Source organism: Pituophis catenifer, unplaced genomic scaffold, assembly GCF_029215685.1.
Source record: "Pituophis catenifer annectens isolate HBS135680 unplaced genomic scaffold, rPitCat1.0.hap2 SCAF_1, whole genome shotgun sequence".
In the NCBI taxonomy this organism is placed as follows: domain Eukaryota; kingdom Metazoa; phylum Chordata; class Lepidosauria; order Squamata; family Colubridae; genus Pituophis; species Pituophis catenifer.
The window spans coordinates 332,455,771-332,478,590 of NW_027256881.1; the positions used below are offsets into that span (position 1 = coordinate 332,455,771).

The 22,820-nt window shown below is 43.0% G+C and overlaps 1 protein-coding gene across 1 annotated transcript in view; it reads left to right on the forward strand.

The window, feature by feature from the left end:
• Positions 1 to 22,820, forward strand: part of SSBP4 (single stranded DNA binding protein 4) — a 66,414-nt gene that overhangs the window by 38,300 nt on the left and 5,294 nt on the right. The window contains exons 5-13 of the mRNA XM_070931759.1: positions 5,873 to 5,962; positions 7,398 to 7,481; positions 10,534 to 10,593; positions 16,720 to 16,786; positions 17,270 to 17,337; positions 19,668 to 19,735; positions 19,886 to 19,931; positions 20,592 to 20,627; positions 20,820 to 20,865. Coding sequence (XP_070787860.1) covers positions 5,873 to 5,962; positions 7,398 to 7,481; positions 10,534 to 10,593; positions 16,720 to 16,786; positions 17,270 to 17,337; positions 19,668 to 19,735; positions 19,886 to 19,931; positions 20,592 to 20,627; positions 20,820 to 20,865 — 565 coding nt within the window. The remainder of the gene's footprint in view (positions 1 to 5,872; positions 5,963 to 7,397; positions 7,482 to 10,533; positions 10,594 to 16,719; positions 16,787 to 17,269; positions 17,338 to 19,667; positions 19,736 to 19,885; positions 19,932 to 20,591; positions 20,628 to 20,819; positions 20,866 to 22,820) is intronic.

Consider the following 22,820-nt stretch of genomic DNA (forward strand, 5'->3'; position numbering starts at 1 on the left):
AGAATCCATAATTGTGTAAATAGCAGCCAATAGATCTCTGTTTCCCTCAAATGGAGGTATCACATAGGTAGAAAATGCATGGCACCTGTTCTTAAATCTACCTATAAATCTTTTCTAGAGATTCCTGGATTAATCAGCCCATGGTTTTTCAGCCACTTGTAGCAGGTCTTAGCAAAAGCAGTTTTTGAAACTCTTTAAGTCAGGGTTTCCCAACCTTGGCACCTTTAAGACACGTGGACTTCAATTCCCAGAATTCCCAACTCAGATATGATTGCCTGGGGAATTCTGAGAGTTGAAATCCACCTATCTTAAAGTTACCAAAATTGGGAAACCCTGTTTTAAGTTAAAGAAGTAATTCTACTTTGGCAGGTTGATTAGCAGTTATTCAATGTAGTCAATATTAGAATTAATAAAAAATTCATATTCAGAGGTAGTGTGTGTGCGTGCGAGTGCATGCATGTGCGAGCACACTTGCCCTCGAGTCAATCTTGACTTCTGGCAACTTCCTGGACAAATCTTTGCAGTTTTCTTGGCAAGATTTCAAAAATGATTTGCCATGGCCTTCTTCTTAGGACTGAGAAAGTCTACATCTAAATACCAGTTATTAAGAAATAACTAATAGAGGTAGGCTGTCCCATTGTGCCCTGTTCATGGGCCAGCTGGTGTATGAATGGCTGTTATTCATTATATCAAACTGAACCTCCATGTTCCTAAATAGTATATAGTTAAATATGATGTGTCTGTGAGGTTTTTGAATGTTTCTGTCTCCCTTTTGGAAAGCTTTTAAATCATGAGTGTCCAGCCTTTTGGCTTGTCTGAGCCACACTGAGTGAAAAGGAGTTGTTTTGAGTCTCATGTAAAATATATAAAATAGTTAATGTACACAAATAACAAACTTCCTTCAGTTTTTATCTTTTGGGGCTGCATTACTAGCTGTCCAGGGCTGCATGTGGCCCATGGGCTGTGGGTTGGACACACCTGTTTTAAATTGTAGTCTAAAAAGTACTTTGATTTTTACAGATAAGATTTAAGTCAAGGGAAGGACTGACTGCTGTAGTACCAGTATGAGAGTAGTTTCCTCTCTATCGAGAGTGAAATGCAGTTATTTCATTGTCTATGTTCAGCTCTTCTACAATAGTCTGTATCTGAGGAAGAAAAAAGAACCGAAGAGCCTCTAATTAGAAGCTAAGCTAAGCAGGCATTATTAAATACGTTATTAAACACAGGTTTAGCCCCCAAGACTTAGAAGATAAAGAGACACTAGTAAAACCAAAGAATTGAACAAGATTCAATTATTTATTTATTTTAATCCATAATTGGATTCATTAAGGTATAAGGTTTTGATTCAGTTAAGAAATGAGAAACGAAAATGCTTTTGTTTAAATAAAAATGCACCAAAATATGCTTGGATTCAAATTCGGTCTAATTGTCTATAAAATTGGGGGGGGGGGGAGAAAGAGAGAGAGAGAGGAAGGGAAAGAAAGAGAGGGGGGGAGGGAGGGAGGGAGGAAGGGTAAAAGAAAAATTACATTTTAATTTTCTAGACTCAAGCCCTTCTTCTGTTATTCCTTCTTCTCTCTCTCTCTCTGTGCCCCCCTCCCATTGCTCCCCTGGAGAATAGGCTTTGGATCCTTTGTGAGCGAGAAATTGCCTAAGAGGAGTCATGCGGCGTTTGCTTCTGCTGTTTTCCTTGCTAGGTGGCCACGCGGTGCTGTACCATACATCCAGCTCTCCTCCCTGCCTGTTTCCATGGGAACCGCATTCTTTTTGGACCACCTTTCTTCTGACACATGCTGAGGCCAGCAGCCCTTGGCCTTGCCCACCTCTCCCTCTGCCCACAGGCCAGCACGGGTTAACCATCCTAGATGTTGCCCACAAACTGGCCCTGTGCCACTTACATCAATATTTCAGGGAGTGCTGCAGGAGCTCTCTGCATAGCAAATGATTAATGTTCAGTGATGGAAATCCCCCCCCCACCCCATCCTCAACAACCTGCATGGCCGTAGAGTACAATGGGTGGCTGAGTTCCCCGGCTCATCCGTCCAGCCTGGCCATATACAGGTAGTCCTTGACTTACAATAATTCATTTAGTGACTGTTCAAACTCACAATGGCATTGGAAAAAAGTAATTTATGACCATTTTTCACACTTAACGACCATTACAGCATCCCATGGTCACGTGATCAAAATTCAAATGCTTGGCAGCTGACTCATATTTATGACGGTTGCAGTCTCCCGGGGGTCATGTGATCACCATTTGCAACTTTCTGACAAGCAAAGACAATGGGGAAGCCAGATTCATTTAACAACTCTGTTACTAACTTAACAACTGCAGTGATTCGCTTAACAATTGTGGGAAGAAAGGTGGTAAAATGGAGCAAAATTCACTTAACAACTATCTCAGAATCAAAAATTTTGGGCTCAATTATGGTCATAGGTCAAGGACTACCTGTATTAATCTGGGGGAAAGGTAGCAGTATACATTAAGTATGATATAAAGGATACGATGCTGGATGACAAATAGGAAAAGCCAGGTTTTAAATCTGCCCTCTGTCCTGGAAGTTAACTGGGAGGCTTTGAATAGACACAAACAGCCCCATCTACATTGTTTTTTGGGGTTCACAAGGAAGGCAGATCTATAGGTGCCTTGCCTTCAACTCCTGAACAAAGTGGGGTATAAATAAATGAATGATTATTCTTGCTGATAGCCAAGCCAAATCCGATCTCTTTCCTGCACAATCAATATGATGTTCAAGTGGTTCCAAAAATTCCTTGGAATGTGAAATAATCCTCAGTTTTTATATTCATAGAGATTGATTCTGAAAGGACCACGAAAGCCTTTTTATGTAATCTTACAAGATTTGGAGCAAGCCTCACAATATTCTGGCCATTTTATGTTTTAAGCACACATGCTTAAAACACATTCAAGCACTTACAGTGTCACCTAAATACCAGTAAACGTTCTCCATTTCTGAATTACCCTGCTTCCCCGAAAATAAGACATCCCCTGATAATAAGCCCAATCGGGCTTTTGAGCGCATAGCACTAAAATAAGCTTCCCCCCGAAAATAAGCCCCCCCAAAAATATTTAAATGCAGAGCTGGAAATCAGGTAAGATGGCAAGAGGAGCCCGATCTTGCTCCACGCGCCCCAAAATAATAAGGCCTCCCTGAAAATAAGGCCAAGCACTTATTTTGGGGTTCAAAAAACTATAAGACAGGGTCTTATTTTTGGGGAAACACGGTAGTAGACGTAGACCAATTATTGTGGTTGATACCTCTCTGTGGCATAACATGATTTATGAACTGAAATCATTTGATATATTCAGCAACTGCGATTAAGTAAATCGTGGCTTCATGTAAAACCATTTAGGGTCAGCAAAGCAAACTCATCGTGTATGTGTAGCCAAATAGCCTATATGTCCATCTGCCTCTGAATAACCTCGGTTGAGCTAAACTAAAATCTTGATAAGAGAGAGAGATTTATGTTGTATTTTTTCTGCTGGACTTCCAGATTGATTATTTATCTGATTACTGCCAGCATGAATGTCTGTGGAGGAGAGGGGTCAAAAAAGTCAAGATGGCACCCACAATCATGCAGTCAAAGCCCCGCTCTTTATACATGCAGGTAAAAAACTTTATACATGCAGGTAAAAAACTTTATACATGCAGGTAAATGCAGCGGGGTTTTGTTTGCACAGTTGTGGCCGCCATCTTGACTTTTCGACACCTCTTTTCCAGTGGACACGCTGGTTGACAGCTTATCCTTTCAGAAATTTATTTATTTATTTATTTATTAGTTTGATTTATATGCCGCCCTTCTCTGGAGACTCAGGGCGGCATATAAATCAAACTAATGGATCCGGAGGCTCGTTTTGATGGGGACAAATATGCGATACGATATTTTTCTACTCTGTTCTCTTGTGTCTGCTTCGATTTTAATGTATGGCCTGAATTCCTCACTTTTGAGCCTCGGTCGATGTTGGGGAAAGTGGGTGTTTTCTGACTGAGTTTATCCCCCAGAGCATGCAATTCGGGGATTTACTAATATCAGCTTTCAAGGCAGTCATTTTGTGAGGCTGCCTATGAGGCCTTTCCAGGCTCAGAAAGATGACGGACTCCTGAAATTCCAGGAGTTCATTCTGTCCACGAAGGGGAGATTATAAAAGGATTAAACCTTTGGAAGGGGAAGAACTCTTTAAATCAATGACACGGAGCTCCACTGTACGAAATTCCTCCAGGGAGACTTGTTCTCCGTTTGCCTGCCTTCTCCAGTTTGGCCTATTTGGGGCTTTTCCAGCTAACAAGACCATGTTGGCTGGCATCGGGTGGAGGAGGGAGTTTGTAGTCCCAACGTGTCTGAAGGGCACCATGTTGCAGATGTCAGTTTTCTGTTGCCCAAGTCCATATTCCCTGCCAAAGATTGTGCCTGTCCTTTCCTTTTTTTTCCTTTCCTCATATAAGGGATAGGTTGTACAGCTGTGGGGCAGGGAAGGCAGCCAAGCGCTATTTTGAACTCTGACTTGGTTTTTCCTTGTTCTCTAAGCCAATCCCAACCTCCCCAGCTTGGAGGAAGCACTAAATTATTTGGAAATGGCAGCGGGGAGCAAAAAATCCCGGGGCCGTCTTCTCTGCCTGCCTTTCGAAGCAACAGCAGCAGTGTTGAATATTGTGTTCTAGCTGGCCTCCTGTGGAGGGTGGGGTGGGGTGGGGGGGCTGCAGTCCTTCACCACCCCCCTCTAAATTAAAACCACTTGGAGTGGAGACAATGCGTGAGGGGCCAGGCTGGAAAAAAAAAAAAAGGCAGAAAATTCCTGCCGTCTTAACAGCTCCCCCTGGAGCCAAGTTGGCTCCCAATGAATGCCTGCCTTGAATCAGAAAATGCAGCTCGGTTGTTCGTTCGTTCGTTCGCTCACTCACTCCGCAGCGCACAAATCTCAGCTCTGGCTGCTGTGGCTCAGGAAGTCCTGCAAAACAACTTTTTTCTACTCATTTCTAAAGATCTAAGTGCCAGGGCCCACTGTAGCAACATTGCCAAAAAGGCATTAAGGGTTGTTAACCGAATCTTGCGTAGCTTCTTCTCTGGTAATATTGTACTACTAACTAGAGCATACAAAACATTTGCTAGACCAATTCTCGAATACAGCTCATCTGTCTGGAACCTGCACTGCATATCGGACATTAATACAACTGAGCGAGTCCAGAGATATTTCACGAGAAGAGTCCTCCATTCCTCTACCCGCAATAAAATACCTTATGCCACCAGATTTGAAATCTTGGGCTTAGACAACTTAGAACTACGCCGACTTCATAGGTATGACCTAAGCGTAGTACATAAAATTATCTGCCACAACATCCTACCTGTCAATGACTACTTAAGCTTCAATCACAACAATACACGAGCAAATAATAGATACAAACTCAAGGTAAACCGCTCCAAACTTGATTGCAGAAAATAGGACTTCAGTAACAGAGTAGTCAATGCCTGGAATGCACTACCTGACTCTCTGGTTTCTTCCCTAAACCCCCAAAACTTTAACCTTAAACTGTCTACTGTTGATTTCACCCCATTCCTAAGAGGTCTGTAAGAGGCGTGCATAAGTGCACCAGCGTGCCTACCGTCCCTGTCCTAATGTTCCTTTTTACTCTTACTCTTTTCATGTATTCAAATTATGTTTATACTTCTACCTGTTATCTTATATATGCTTGACAAATAAATAAATAAATAAACTTCAAGCTCCAGTATTTGCAGATCTTTTCTCTGTCGCCCAAGACTCAGCCCTGCTTGAGTGGCTGGTTGTGCTGGCCCACAATGCACTGGGCAGGTAAAATAATGGAGTCCGTCAGTTTGACCTCTTTCCCTCTCTCCACAGAGCTCCGCAGCTACGACCAGTCCTGTGATGGCCAACCTGCCTCCCAGTGATGCCATCCCCAGCGGGCCTATGTTGTCGGGCTTTTTTCAGGTGGGAATAGACTGAGGTTGGGAATGGGGTGCTGCTGAACCCTAAGCATCCTGCAGAACTTGCCTTCATCTTGGTAGAGCCTCCATGTTCGAAGGCAGTCTACCTTTGAAACTGTCAGAAACTTGGCAGGGAAGGTCTGCCTTATAAGTAATCCTTGACTTAACAGCCATTCATTCAGTGACCACTCACAGTTATAATGGCACTGAAAAAAGTGACTTGCAACCAGTCCTTGGTGCTGTGACAACTTACAATTGTCATAGCACCACTACCTGGTCATGTGATCAGAATTTGGACACTTGACAACTGGCATATATTTACAGCATTTGAAGCATCCCAGGGTCATGTGATCACCCTTTGCTTCTGACAAACGAACTTAGTGGGGGAAGCTGAATGCGTTTTACAACAGATGTGCTTAATGATTCACTTAATAACAGCAGTAATTCATTTAACAACTATTGCAAAAAAGGCCATAAAATCAGGCATGCATCACTTAACAACTGCCTTGCTTGGCATTAGAACAGGCCTGTCAAATTGACGACCTCCAGGCCAGCTGCGTCACGCACAGGCCACGCCCACCCCAGCTCCGCAAAGGCAAAAAATGTCGCGATACATCACAATACGTCATGTGACGTGATCGAGTTTGACACCCATGCATTAGAAAGTCTGGTCCCACTTGTGGTCATAAGTCAAGGACTACCTACACTAAAAATGATATACTGCATAAGATGAACTCTGTGTAATTAGGGCTTTCTTGTCCCTCTAAATCAGTGAGTCTCAACCTTCCTAATGCCGCGACCCTTTAATACAGTTCCTCATGTTGTGGTGACCCCCAACCATAAAATTATTCCTAAAACCATTGAAAATATGTGTTTTCCGATGGTTAGGCGACCCCTGTGAAAGGGTCGTTCGACCCCCAAAGGGGTCCCGACCCACAGGTTGAGAACCACTGCTCTAAATAGAGGCAGATATAAGTACCAATGGAAGAGAATATTTGTAGTTCAGAATATTTGAACTGTGGTGACTTGTGGTGATCTGGTAGGTTTCAGTTGAGAGACAGAAGAGGAAGACTTGTGTTTCAACATACAGTTCCTCTTGCATCTTGTAACAGAAGCTCATTTGCTAATGGATCCCCTTACCATTAGGGCTGTGTTTCTCAACTTTGGTAATTTTAAGATATGTGGACTTCAACTCCCAGAATTCCACAGCCAGCCATGCTAGCTGGTGAATTCTGGGAGTTGAAGTCCACACATCTTTAAGAAGCTGAGGTTGAGAAAAACTGCATTAGGGAATAATGCAGTTTCCTTTCTTGTGGCTCCAGGCTTCAGCATGCATCCCTGTTGCTTGAATTTATGCAAAATTACTGTGGAACAGAAGAAGTATTGAACAATAAGCCATAGCCATCTCCCCATAATTGCATTTCTGTTTCTTCCCTAAGGGACCACCTGGCTCCCAGCCATCCCTACATGCTCAAGCACCCATGCACAATCCCAATGCGGCAATGATGGGACCCCATAATCAGGTAAGACCAGAGAAAGAGGCAGCCTTTTGTAATTGGCATTAGCCCAGCTGTGCTCTGCTATCTGACCTCATTCTTTCCCCAAATCTTAAACCAATTGTATCTTTTGTTTTACACATTTTGGTACCAACACATCAAGTATTTTGGAACATGTACAACAAACTATTGTAATCCATTACTCCATACCAAGCAACTAAATTGCAGTCCATTCACAAGGAAGTCCTACTGAATTGTTGGGGATTTCCTTCAAGAAAATACATTGTTGTTTTACATTAGCATCAGGAGTGAAATCCAGCAGGTTCTGACAGGTTCTGGAGAACCGGTAGCAGAAATTTTGAGCAGTTCAGAGAACTGGCAAATACCACCTCTGGCTGGCCCCAGAGTGGGGTGGGAATGGAGATTTTGCAATATCCTTTCCCCAGGAGTGGGGAGGGAATGGAGATTTTCCAGTATCCTTTCCCTGCCAAGCCCGCCAAGCCACGCCCACAGAACCGGTAGTTTAAAAAAAATGGATTTCACCACTGATTAGCATGCTCTGTGAACCCAGGCATTGTATGTTATATGGTTTAGCTGTTTGTAGAAATTCATCCAGTAGTTTAGTCTTATGTGCAGATCCAGCCACAGAGCTGTTGCCTGGATTTCAATTATCTATGAATAGAGAATTGTTACCTTTTAGAATTATATGAGAATCATCTTGCATTGGAATATCGTTTCCAGGTTCTGTTCCCACTGGGTAATCCATTCCATCTCCATCTTCCCCAAGTTCCGAATTACGACGGTACTGAATGAACGATGGTTACAACTGGTTCTTGGAGTTCTGGTTGTCCCAGCACACACCCCATAGTCATGTCATCATGATCTGGGTGCTTAGCAAGCTGTTCGCACTGGTTGCCAAGCACCCCACAATCATGGCATCAACATTTGCAACCATTCCTGCTGGCTTCACCAGAAAGTCAATGGGGAAGCTGGCAAGGAATGTCAGAAGGCTCTGGGTTGAGTCTTCCCCAATTCCTCTCCGCTTATGTTTCACCAGCCACTTACACCCCCCCCCCCCCCGCCACATGCCCTTCCCCAACTTGGATAGCACCTTTTCTACAGCCCCTTGCAACCTCATACACTCTCCCTGATCCATGCAATGCCTCTTGTGCATCCCCTCGTATCTTCCCTGTGCACTCTACCTGTGCAGCACCTCTTGCATACCCTTGCCAACTCATGAGGCACTCCCTCCCCAACCTGTGTAGTGCTTCTTGTGCATCTTCCCCACACCCACTGTGCCTCTTGTGCATCCCCTCAGTCCTTTCCACATCTGCCAGCAGCCATTTACCTAACTGCTGGCCTGGAATTTGCAAGTTCCTGCTGACTTTCCCACTGATTTCGATAGTGGGAAGCCGGCACGAAGCTGCCTTGCCTAACAACCACGGAAATTCAGTTGACAACAATAATGGGACTGCAGGGATTGCCATTGCTAAGTGGCCATCATACGTTAAGGATTGTACTTTTGAAATTGTAATAATCTTGCATAATTGCCATGATTCCTTGCTTGAAACCTCATGAGATTTTTGAGGCGGGGGGGCAGAGATTGCACCAAATATCACAAATTTCACGTAATACAAAATCTTGCAAGATTGGTAAAAAATTTCCTATTTTGGCCATTTGGGATTTGAAGTGATTTGAGCCTTTGAGTTATTGTTGACGCCTGGTGACTGCTTGGACTAGTTCCTACTGGTATTATTTTCTTGGCAAGATGTTAGAATTGATTTGCTATTGCCTTCTTCCTAGGGCTGAACAAAATGACTGGTCCAAGGTCACTCAGGTGGCTTTGTGCCTAAGGTGGAACTGGAACTCCCGGTCTCCCAGTTTTTAGTGCAGTGCCTTAACCCTTAATCAAACTAGATCTTCTAGAGATTCTTTGTTGTAGCTCCTACATCAAATTCATTTTTACTTAATTTTGGACCCGTCTGATACCATTTGGATGGGTTACATGTGGATATTGCACATGTGTAGTGTTTGCAATTGTTGCATTCCCAATTCTGACCGGCAAGATCACCTTGTAAAGAAGGTGGGAAGTAATAATTAAAAAATAAATTAAAAAGCTATTGATGACAACAAAGTGGTGTATATAAGGGAAAGGTTGAAAACTGCTGCCCAACAGCAACTTGCGTAAGATGAGATAACATCACTCTCCTAACGATACCAGTGGGACCACCCCAGCTGAAAGAGACAGCTTCAGGGTATCTCTGAAGTTGTCATGTTGAATTTAGCAAGGCAGGAATTGGGATGGCAGGGAAACAAGCAGAACTATAGAGGGACTTGTAATAGATAAACCAGAGAAAAAGGTGGCTGGCTGCCAGTCTTGCCAGGTTGCCATTTGTCTCATTTATATCACTGTGACTGCAATAAATTAGTATATTCAAGCCAAGTTCTAGATAGCCCATGAGTGCATAGAGAGAATTACTGCAGGCATCTGAAGGCAAGTTTAACCCACGTTCATGGTATTAGAAAACTAAAATGGGTATCAGCCATTAATAGTTCCATCGCTTAGTTCTCAGTGCACATCTTTTCAGGAAACAGTGGTCAACGCGTGTAGTCCAGTGTTACTGAACTACAACTCCCAGCATCCCTCATGGTACAAGTTCAGATTCCTGGAAATGGTTCAGCTTATATTGGGAGGGCCAGAAATTTTTTCCACCAAAAATCCAGTTGAAATTGAGAAGAACTTAATTATTTACTGAAAATGTCCAAAATTGGAGAAAAGCCATAGAGTATAGGCTTTGTGTGCAAGATGACCTGCCTTTACCTCTGGCATTCCCAGATTATCTGGGAAAGCATTTGGAAGCCTGCAGACAGGTTACCAGTCATTAGATTTAGTGATAAGAAGCTTAGGATGTGCTGTATTTCATTAACTTGCTTGGTGCCATTTTACTGATTCTCATGAAGATATCCAATCCAGTTTGCATTGTTTGGGGTTGACCTTTCCCAAAGCATGGATATGTGTGAGTCCTTCTGCAATTTACTACGTTTTGGAGCTGTTCACCCGTCTTTTATTCATCTGCAGCCATTCATGCCTTCGCGCTTCCCTGGTGGGCTCCGTCCTTCCGTTCGAATGCCAAGCCAGGTAAGTTCTTCCATGGACTATTTTTGGTAATTCAGCTCTCCCTTTTCACCAACAAAAATCCAGATCTGGTATCCTGTCATATTCTCTAGCATTTGTATAGCTTTTCCATTACTTGCTGATAGCAGTTAGGAAATGCCCAATTTGATCATTTTCATTAGAAGATTATCTTCATTTCTTCTTTCCTCCAAAAATGATTTAATTTCCAGGACCTCCTAACATCTAGCATTCAATTACCTCTGCTTTCCACCTCATACTTCCTTTGACTGCCCATCTGGCCATCTGTGATGATATGGCATAGCAATGCCCCCAAAGCATCTTATGAAGGAACCCTATGCTACGAAGCCTTAATAAATGGAATTTTGTTTTCTGCAAACTCTTTTCTGGATAATCCTAGTTATTCATTGGTATAACTGATGAAAAATTAGACCACATTTTAAAGATTCGACAGGGAATGTTAGTAAAGAGGGTTTAGACACTAGATAATTCTTTATTTGTTGGATAGAACAGGAACATCAGAAATGGTGTTTTCTTATATGGGCAAAATAATATTCTCTTCAATGAGGCTGACTTCCATGCACTTCAATCAGAGGTGGGATTCAGCCAGTTCGGGTGAACCAGTAGTTAAATTGATGACTGGCCCCGCCCCCTGTGGCCCGTTTTCATTCCAAGGAGGCTTCAGGGAGGCCTAGGCCCAGAACGGGGTGCGGGGGATGCGGCATGCCCCCCTGCAGCCCGTTTTCACTCCCAGGAGGTTGCAGGGAGGCCTACTAGGCCCAAAATAGGGTGCGGGGGGGTACGTCCCCCACCCCATGGGCCATTTTTGCTCCCAGGGAGGTGCAGGAGGCTGAATGCTGCCTGTCATGCTCCCTGGCCATGCCCACCATGGCCACGCCCACCCAGCCAGTCATTAGGGCAGAGAACTGGTTGTCAAATTATTTGAATCCCACCACTGACTTCAATATTCTGAGGATAGTGCTAAGAAAGAAAAGGAGGAGCAATGAGGGCCTGCCTTTCTCCACCGGAGGAATATTCTAGGCATCTGGTGGATAAAGTTCTTCGGATTCTTTTGCAGTTTGACAATTCTTCCTGAAGCGACAGAAGCATGGTTTTATATGTTTATCTGGGGGGGAACTTCAACCTGTAACTCTTGAAACAGTAGATAGGGTCCTTGGGACTGTAATCCTAAACAGCTGTTGAAAGATATCCAGAAGGTGATGTGTCCATAAAGTATATTTGCTTTGCTGAGAGAGTTGGTACCACCTGCCTGAAAGAAGATGGTAGTGGTCTCCTTCCTTGGGAAGCCTTCACTGGATTTAACAATCCTAGATAATTTTCATTCAATCTCCAACTTTCCCTTTTTAGGTAAGGTTACTGAGAAGGTCGTTGAACTGCAACTTTGGAGAGTCCTGGAGAAAATGGATTATCTAGATCAGGGGTCTCCAACCTTGGCAACTTTAAGACTTGTGGACTTCAACTCCCAGAATTCCTCAGCAAAGCTAGCTGAGGAATTCTGGGAGTTGAAGTCCACAAGTCTTAAAGTTGCCAAGGTTGGAGACCCCTGATCTAGATCCTTACTTTTCTTGTTTGAAACTCTGACATAATACTAAGGCAGCATTAGTTGTGGCTGTTGATGACTTCTAGCAGAGCTTAGAGGGAGGAATTTGATCTTCCTGGTTCTCGTTGACCTCTCAGCAGCTTTCACTATCAATCCTTCTGGTTTGCCTAGGACAGTGATGGCTAACCTTTTTGCTGTCGTGTGCCAAAAGCGGGGGGAGTGTGTGGGGGGAGCGTGCATGTGCCCACACCCATAATTCAATCCCCCCCCGTGTCCCCACGCATGCACGCACGACCTCCCCCCGCTTTTGGCACGCAACACCAAAAAGGTTAGCAGTGGGCCCAGTAGGCCTGTTTTTTGCCCTCCCCAGGCTCCAGAGGCTTTCTTGGGTGGGAGGTGGGAGGGCAAAAACAGCCTTTCCCACCTCCCCAGAGGTCGGACACGGCCTGTTTCCCGACTTCTGGTGGGACTGGAAGGCCCGAAAATCAGGTGGTCAGCGGGCGGATGTGCGCTGGAGCTCAGCTAAGGCAACGCTCGTGTGCCCAAAGATATGGCTCTACGTGCCACCTGTGGCACGCGTGCCATAGGTTTGCCATCACGAGCCTAGGAGTGGAGTGTGCTGTTGCATGGTTTTCCTTTCTTTGTCATTGAGTTCAATCAGTGTTGGTGGGGAGAAAGGAGGTCAAAGTAGAGGTCCCTAATGTGGAGGACATCAAGACTGGATTCTCCTGCTCCTCCTGTTTAATATTTACACAAAAGAACTATGTCAAATCAATCCTCTGTTTGGAATCAGGTATCATCACTATATAGATAGTGCCCATTTTACATTTTGGACCTGGACCAATCAGATGATGTTCTGAAGGTCTTGATCCAGTGTCTGGAGTCTGTGTGGATCTAGATCAGGGGTATTCAAACTCAAGGCCCAAGGGCTGGATACAGCCCATGGAGTGCTTAGTTCTGGCCCGCAGGGCCGCTCTGGAAACAGCGAAGGACCGGCCAAAGGTGCATCTGCCAGTAAAAATGGCGCTTACGAGGGCCATGAGCAGCCCTCCTGAGCTTCGTTGTCACTGGCAGAGGATTGCAGGAGGCCGTTGCAGGTGAAAATGGAACTCAGGAGCCCGTTTTCGCCGGCAGAGCACTCGGGCCACCACAGGCACCCCCAACAAGAATGATGTCGAGCTGGCCATGCCCACCCCAGCCCCCCAAGGTCAAACACAACCCTGATGCGGCCCTCAATGAAATCAAGTTTGACACCCCTGATCTAGATGGGAAGAATCAAGTTCAGCTCTGACTACAGTAGACCCAGTAAGCTATAGGTATTTGACTGGTCAAGGCTGGATATGTTCCACCTTTAGTCTTGAATGGGGTTGTACTTCCCCCTTTGGGATCTTCTTAGACTTGCAGCTCCTGCCTGAGGAGTAGACGGCTATGACCTGACAGCCGTCACACAAAGGTCTATCAATCAACTTACCTACATAATTCTCTGTCTCCCGTTCTCCCTTCTCTCGTCTCATATCTAGATTCCAAGATCTATGCTAGTTTCCTTCTATAATGATCTTCCCAAACTAACATCTTTCCACATGCGTTGATAGCCTCAGGTAGAGGATGAGCCTGCTTATTGTTCTGAAAAGTCAGAGAAAAATCCAAAACAAACTTTCTATGACCAACAAATGGCCTTAACAATAGGTGCAGGAAAGGTATTATTTGTTATCACAGTAGGATATATTAGTGAAAAAGGTTCTACAAATGACAACTCTTGAAGTTCTTTAGTGCTTTAAAGATCTCTAGATGATAAGTGAATGGAATGGTAGCCAATATATGAGAGATGAATCAATGAATAAACCAACAAATGAATCAATGGATTAGTGAAAAGTAATGTCTCTATGTCTGTAACTTTGCAATGTTTTAATACATGAAACGGGGAAATAATCATTGAAATTAGCCCTGCCAATATGGGCACACTTCTTAAAACCATCACAAAAGGACTCCATGCTTTGTTTTTTCAACCAGATCCTGGCAGTCCTTTTTACCTTTTTATTGGAGTTAAACATACACCCATGAAGCTATCCCTTCAATTTTGGAAAACGGTGAAAGCCTTATAATGCCAAGTCCAGATTGTATAGTAGATAAGTAAGGTAGATCTAACTTTGCAATTGCCTCTTGGGTGGCTCTTAAAGTTTGAGGTTTAGTATTTCCTTCTTGTTTTTCTGAAATTTGCTTTATCTTTGCTTCAATATTTTGAGTGCTGCAGTTAGCACTGAGTTGCTGGTGATGCACACTCAAATCCATGTGAATAACATCAGTTGCATCACAAGAATTGTAACCGTGAGTTTTCTTGCTGAAGCATGAATTTTGAATTTTTTCCCCAACAGGTAAAAGTTCCGGTGAAATGCCAAATTTAGTAGCAGTGTCTCTTTGAGTGATCGCCCAATTGTTCTGTTAATTCATCAGTCTTTCTCATGTAAACTGTCACTTCATTTTTGATCACACAAATCACTCTTCTCGATTTGTAGCCTGAATTTTTTTTTGCACAGTACTCATATCAACACTGCATCTCCATAAACAACAAGCATTTAGCAGTGAATATCAATTGGAGGGACTTTGAGCGACATGGTAGCCTAATGGTGATGACATTCACCTCCCGTTTGGAAGGTTGAGAGTTCAATCCTAGGTAGCGGCAGATGTTTCTCTCCTAGGGCACAAAGAGAAAATATCTGCTGCGAATTGCACGTGGCATAAGGAAGGACATCCGGCCAATAAATGCTCAGCCTTGGTTCCACCTCTAATTAAGGGATTACATGGTCATAAAAAGAGAGTTTTATCAGTTGGAGGGATTTCTTCATCAATCAAAAATTTAATCATGGTGTGCATTGATGAGTACTCCTTGAAGGCCATTTCGCAAACAGTTGCATCACAACTTTTTCCCAGCAATCTTGTGACAACTGCAGTGAAAGAACAATATAAGAACATGTTAGAGCTTCTGACAAGTCACTATTACCATACATTGGCAATGTATAACGTTAGAGGCATTGCTTTTCATTCAACCTGTATAGGCTACTCAAAATTTATTTATTTATTTATTTATTTATTTATTTATTTATTTATTTATTTATTTATTTATTTATTTATTTATTTATTTAGCCGCCCATGGCAACTCAAGGCGGCTTACAGAATATAAAACCACATTTAAAACAATAAAAACTAACAAAAAGAATCAAATAAATTAATATAGTACAATATAACAAAATCACCCCCCACCTCCTGCCCCGGCGACAGCAGACATGAGCCATTTAATGGGCTCCATCCCGCTCTGGGTTCCCCAGGCCCACTGGCAGAACCAGGTTTTCAGCGCCTTCTGGAAGAGTATTAGAGTATTAGATGTGACCGGCAAGAGATGGTCCCTCAGATAAAATTGTTCAAGATTTGGTCACCAAACTGCATTTGGGGACCAGATTTGTTCCCAATTGCCAAATTTTACAACCGCTGGAGCTTATGGACAGAGTCTCCTGCGTTATCTTGTGCCAACTGGGCCTGCAGTACTTGCTGATGGCACCCATCCATCTTGTTTTAGGTCTTTTTCGTGGATGCTTTTTATCAAGTGGCTGTCAAGGTTCCAAGTAATACATCCATCCCCAAAAAAAGAACTCCGAGGCAGGCATATTCCTCAAAGAATGATTATTGGGAGATATCATACTGGCATACTCAGTGGAAAACTGGCTCTGGGTTCCCACCGGTTTTCCACCCAATTAAAAGTAAAACTTTACCACTCCCCCCGCAAGTCACCAGTCACATGGCCTAATCAGCATACAGTCCAGTTACTGGCTTCTTCTGCCTACTCTGCTCAAACACCTGCAGAAACGTCCTTGACTCCCAGGGAAAAGAATTTTATTTTGGCTACAACAGCCCCAACTATCTCTATACCACCCTCCCTTGCCCCTTAGCTCCAGGCTGTGTCATCCCTGAAACCAGGCAGGGACAAAACCTTAGAAGAAAGCTATGAAAAAGAAAATGGCCACAGTTAGGCTCACTTCAGGGTTGACAGTGGGATCCATTCTATGACTGCCTTGGTCCACCTGCCAACCAGTTCTTCCTGTGTGACCAGCCCATTTCCATTTCAGTTCTTTTATTCTCTTGATGATATAGTTTACTTTCGTTTGTTCTCTAATCCATATGCAGGTCTTTCTATCTTGTCTTGTGATGCCGAGCATATATCTTTCCCATGGCTCTTAGCATCACTCGTAGCTTTTGTATTGATTGTGAGGTTAGTGTCCATGTTTCACTGGCATATGTTAGAACGAGTAGCACACACTGATCAAAAACTTTTCTGTTCAGGCATAGGGGGAAGTTGTTCTTGAAAATTATGCTTAGCTTGCCAAATGCCTGTCAGCCACATTTAACACTCCATTCAATTTCCTTTATTGTATCACCCTCCACTGAGATGCATTGGCCAAGGTATATGTAGTAGTTTACTGTGTCTAGCTCTTCTCTAGATATATTTTCTTTCTTTCTTTGGTGAATAAGCATCATAATCTACCTGATTAAAAAGACATGGATTTTTTTTCCCCCTACAGCCATCTATGGGTGTGCCTGGCCAACCTCTGATGCCCAGTGCAATAGATCCGGCAATCCGATCACAAGGTGAGCGGTGAGTTAAAATGGGATGAGTGGATAGTCAGAGTGACGTGAGACTATGGTGCAAGCTGGGAAATGAGATTAATTGGTGGATCTCTTTAGAATCTATATCCTTCCATTTCATAAATAAATGAGATAAATATGCATCTCATAAATAAATCAATAAATGTCAAAGTATCTTACTTGGAAATTATTTGCATTAAAAAAAACGCAAAGCACTTCTGAAATATTTCTGAATTTTTCACATCCTTGCCTATATTTCTTTCAGCGCAGTATGTAGTCATGTTTGGTAAAGCTAATAAAAACGCTGTAAACTTCTGAACTTGTTCCTTTTGCTTCGTTTAACTCCTTGAATGTGCAGATTTTTTGGCTATTGCTTCTTCTTTGAGGCTTCAGACACATTAGAGACTTTGATTCTACAGTTGCATCTTAAATATGTTTGATCTCCCCAATTCTCCCCTCTTTTCCCATTCCTTTTGCTACCAGTAGGGCATCCTAACATGGGCCCGATGCAGCGCATGACCCCACCACGGGGTATGACAGGAATGGCTCCACAGGTGAGCTCCCGAAAATAGATAGATTTTGAAACAAGTTAGTGGATCTGGAAATATTATTTGATACGAGATTGTGATTGGGGGGGTTGTGTATGTATGCGCATGCATGCCAATCTGAATGCAAAAGATGGTCTAGAAGCTCAGGGAGTTTTCCAACTGCTTGGAGCTCACAATTTAATTTGCATATTCCTTAAAACTGATGCACTTTGTTTTCATTCAGTTAGAATAAAGAAAGGTTCAGTGGTGAATCTGGTGGGCACCCTATGTAACCCTGGACTCCGTCCTGGGTTGCTTAAGGTATATAAATAAAAAATAAAACTAGTGTTAAATCAGGGGTGAAATGCTCCCGGTTTGGACCGGCTCCGGCGAGTAGATAGCGATGGTGGCGGGCAGTTCGGAGAACCGGTAGCAAAAATCCCTGCCCCTGCCCCCCATGCTCAGCTGAGTCCCGTGATCATCAGAGCCTTTTTTTCCTTTTAAATGGCTCTGACTAGCCAAGTTCTGACATCCCAGCTGAGTTGCCTGCTAATCAGGCAACTCAGCTTGGATCGCTAGAGCCATGTAAAAGAAAAAAAGTTTCTTTCCCCCCCCCCCCAGCCTCCAGCTTACTTACCTTAGCTGCTGATCGCATGACGATTGCAATCCATGCATCAGCAAGCAACTGAATCTCCCTGCCTGCAATCAAGCTCATCGGTGAGCAGCTCTTTCTGCCTGCCTGCCTAGACTTGTGGACTTCAACTCCCAGCAAAGCTGGCTGAGGAATTCTGGGAGTTGAAGTCCACAAGTCTTAAAGTTGCCAAGGTTGGAGACCCCTGTTCTATTGGGTAAGGTTTTTTCCCATTTGGGAGCTTTAAAAAAAATAGTTAATTGGAGTTTTTTTAGTTGTTCTTTTTTTAGACCTAGCCATTTAAAGTTTAGGAAGTTTTAAATTAAGCTGCTTTTATATAAAAATAAAAATAAAATAAAATAATATTTGTGTAGCTTTCTGAGATTTAGTGTGTTTGTGTAGTGTTTTACTCTAACTACACAAACACACAAAATCTCACAAAGCTGTATGTGGAATTTTGTGTGTGTAAAGTATGAAAGTTGGTTTTTTGGGCTTTTTGTGGCTGTGTGAGGTTCCTGCTTGTTGCAGGGGCCATTTTGAGTCTAGCACAGCTGCTTTTACATTGTGGATGAGCCAGTTGTGTTGTGTTGTGTGTGTGTAAAGTGTGAAAGTTGTTTTTTTGGGCTTTTTGTGGCTGTGTGAGGTTCCTGCTTGTTGCAGGGGCCATTTTGGGTCTAGCACAGCTGCTTTTACATTGTGGATGAGCCAGTTGTGTTGTGTTGTGTTTTGTAGGTTAAAAAAGGGCAAAGAAATGACATTGACTTGGCCACGCCCACCCAGTCACCTTACCACCAAGCCACGCCCACTAATTAAGCCATGCCCACAGAACCGGTAGCAAAAAAATTTAGATTTCACCTCTGCGTTAAATATTTCTAATCTGCCATTTCCCCTTGTAATTATTTATATTAAACCTGTATGCTGCTTCCTATTAAAATTTGCATGGTGACTCACAGTAAGTGAACAGGCTTGAAGGCAGTCTGGATTAAGTAGTATAAAATATGAAGAAAACGTGAAAGCAGGTTCTTAAAAATCCATGTGGAAACAGTGCCCGAAATACAGGTAATCCTCAATTTACAACCATTCATTTAGCAACCTTTCAAAGTTACAACAGCATTGAAGAAAGGGACTTACAACCAGTCCTCACACTAACTGTTGCAGCATCTCCGTTGTCACGTGATCAAAATTTGAGCAGTTGGCAATTGGCACGTATTTACAACAATTGCAGTGTCCCCCCTGTCCCAGGGTCCTATGATCGCCATTTGCAACCTTCCCAGCTGGCTTCCAACTAGCAAAGTCAATAAGGGAAGACAGATTCACTTAACAGCTGCCTGGTTCACTTAACAACGGCAGTGTTTTGCTTAAAGAATCACAGCAAAATAATCAGATGCCACTCACTTAAAAACCTACCTTTCTTAGTAATGGAAATTCTGGTCTCAATTGTGGTCATAAATCGAGGCATACCTTTATATATTTTTGAAATTAGTGACAGCTAGTTATTGTTTGAACTAGAGGAACAAAATGCTTTGCCCTTAATAGTGACGTGATGTTTCTTATCAATGGTAGCCGTAATGGTAATAATACAAAGATCCTGACCTCTGTACTAAATAGATAAATCCCATTGGGTAAAATTGGTGCTATAGGTGAGGAATGACAGGGATGGGAATCGAATACTCCTGATTAGTTTCGCTTCCTTCCACTAATCCCTTCCTGCTTTTTCTTCATCCAGAATTATGGTGGTGGCATAAGACCTCCTCCAGGGTCCCTGATTTGCCCTGGTATGCCCACAATGAACATGTAAGTGTCTACATTAATTTCTCTTGGGAAGGGGTAGCCAAAGGACATCAGAGAGAGTGTGTCTTTTCAGCAGAACAGGGACATCATAATCCCTTCCCAGGAACTCTTCCAAATGTTTGAGAGGTCAGCCTTGTACATTTTTCTCCGCAGAGCTCCGGGTGTTCGAGGATCCTGGCCAAATATAAACACAAACTCGGTAGGTCTGGTTGATTTATTTTTTTTTTATTTAAATAAAACGTTCTCTACAATTCAGAAAGTCACAGTGGCTGCATTCACACAACAGACTTCACCAAGGAGGAGAAAAACATAGTGGCTGCACTTAACACAACATGTTGTTTATGTTTGGTCAGAGTTTTTGTGTCTCGGTTTGTGGTACACACCAGGGGTGGTATTCACTTACCTTCACTATCGGTTCGCAAATGTGAGCGCACGCTTCTGCACATGCGCAGAGGGTCAACAACTTGCATTAATGGGACATGATGATGTCCGGGTGGGTGGGCGGAGCCTCCCGCAGCCGCCGCTACTGGTTTGCCAGAACCGGATAGAACCAGCTGAATACCACCACTGGTACACACCCAACCAGTTTATTTATTTTGTAACTCAGGAAATTATACAGAGTCTCCCCAAATGGGTTAATTCGGTAACCAGGTTAAGCAGACCTACCATATGCAGCCAATGCCTGATATATTCTGCTTCCCAGATAAGATCTTTATAACATTTATATTTTATTGTGTTCTACTAAACTAGATGAAATGTTAATATATATTGCTAGTCCATGTATGATATCCCATTCGCTAAATAAGTAAATCTGGTCCGCAGCTGATGATTTTTGCCCTCTCCTTTTTATCCTGTTTAGGTATCCTATTCCTCATCTTCTCCTGGCAGCTATGGGGTAAGTGGCTGAAGAGGTGTGAAAAGATGTGGGGTGGACTTCCTAGGCAAATTTTGAACACCAGTCCTGATACAGAGCAGATGGATGTAATAAATCTGCTTGCAAGACATGGTTGATAATGTTGATGAGAATGACTCCTCCATAAGGCAAACCCCAGAATCATGAATATTATTTCTCTCTCTCTCCTCACAGGGAGGCGGAGGCCCCCCTGGCACTCCTCTCATGCCAAGCCCTGGAGGTAAGTATCCTGTGAATGAAGGTAAACATAGTGTCCCGGGATAATGTTAGAGGATCCAGTATGAGTCAGCCAGCAAGACCAAAGATTTATTCTTCCCCTGATGATGAGCTCCAGCATGAGCCCGAAAGCTTGGAAGAATAAACCTTTGATCTCAGTGACTGACTGGGATTGGATCCTTGTAAATATCCTAGATTCTATTTTGGAAGGAAATTATTTCTGAATGCCCCACTTTTCTGTCACAATGCCTCAGAAAGTCTTACCTATCCTGGTGTCTTTCAGATGTTTTGAGTTTCAATACTTACAGTCACTAGCCAACTTTTTGTTGGCAACTTTTTCTTTATTTAATAAGAACAGAGAGAGGAAAAAAAGAAAATAATAACCAAAAAAAAGGGAAACAAGACAATACAGCTAGTACTTGATTTACAACCACTCATTCAGCGACCGTTCAAAATTGGAACAGCTGTGAACGAGGGGAACTTACGATCAGTCCCCAAGGTGATCCCAATCATGTGATCATAATCCAGGCATCATTATAATGTCGTAATGAGCCACAATCGCATGATCACCGTTTGCAACCTTCCTTGCCAGCTTCCCACAAGGAAAAGAGCCTTGGTAGTACAGTGGTTTAAAGCACCCTGTTATTAACACAGCTTCCTGCAATTACTGCAGGTTCAAATCTCACCAGGCTCAAGGTCGACTCAGCCTTCCATCCTTTCTAAGGTAGGTTAAATGAGGATCCAGTTTGTGGGGGCAATAAGCTGACTTTGTATAAATATACAAAAGGATGAAGGCTATTGCTTAACGCATTGTAAGCTGCCCTGAGTCTCCGGAGAAGGGCGGCATATAAATCAAATAAAAAAAAAAAAAATCAAGCGGAAACCTGGCAGGATTGCTCACAAGTCTCCCTTGTAAGTAGATCCCACTGCTTATTCTCCTGAGGAACTCCACTGTGGAGTATGAGACTCCAGATATCTGTCTAGTATCCTCTGCCTCCCTGCCCATAGTACCCCTCCTACCCCATAGTGTAGTGTGCATTCACCTGCATTAACCCCTTTCTACCCAGGATCCCAGCCCATCTGCCTGTACTCTCCAGTGCCCGCCCATTGGTTTGCTTATGCTGTCGTAGTGTCTAGTGGTTAAAGCACCAGGCTAGAAATCCAGACCCTGTGACTTCTAGTCCCACTTTAGGCATGAAAACCAACTGGTGACTTTGGGCCAGTCACTGTCTCTCAGTCCAATCCACCTTACAGGGTTGTTGTGAGGAAAATAGGTGTATTAAGCTATGTTTGCCACCTTGAGTTATTTATAGATAGGAAAGAAGAAAGGAAAGAAAGAGAAAGGAAAAGAAAGAAAGAAAGAAAGAAAGAAAGAAAGAAAGAAAGAAAGAAAGAAAGAAAGAAAGAAAGAAAGAAAGAAAGAAAAAATCTTCCAAAACACTGTTTTAAATTAATTTTGAAGACTGGATTACCACATTGGATAAATGTAATCAAGGGCTCAGCCGACATGAAAATTGGAGATTTAGAATGAAAACAAATGGTACATCAATTGAGATGAGGAGGTTACTGCCAGGTTTGATAGGCTTCCTCCAGTTATTTTTTTACTTCTAATTTAGAAAAACCAAGTATATTGTGTGAATGTAGCCACTGAGTCTTATCTGAGTTACGCATGTAGTGGCAATTGAAAAAGAGTTCAAGAGAAGTTCCTGTGGTTCCTTTCTCTCTAAAGACACACACACAGCCCAGCTAAAAATAAAAGTGTCTAAGCAAGGATGTTGTATAGGAATGCCTCAGCTTTGCAGCCCTTCTGGTACTTGACATTCTTTTCCTTGAGCACTAGAGTCTGCTTAACCTTAGTTTAGCTCAATGTTTCTCAGCCTTGCTAATTTTAAAATGTATGTACTTCAACTCTGAGAATTCCCCAGGCAGCCATGGTAAACCTTGAGCTAAATAAAGGTT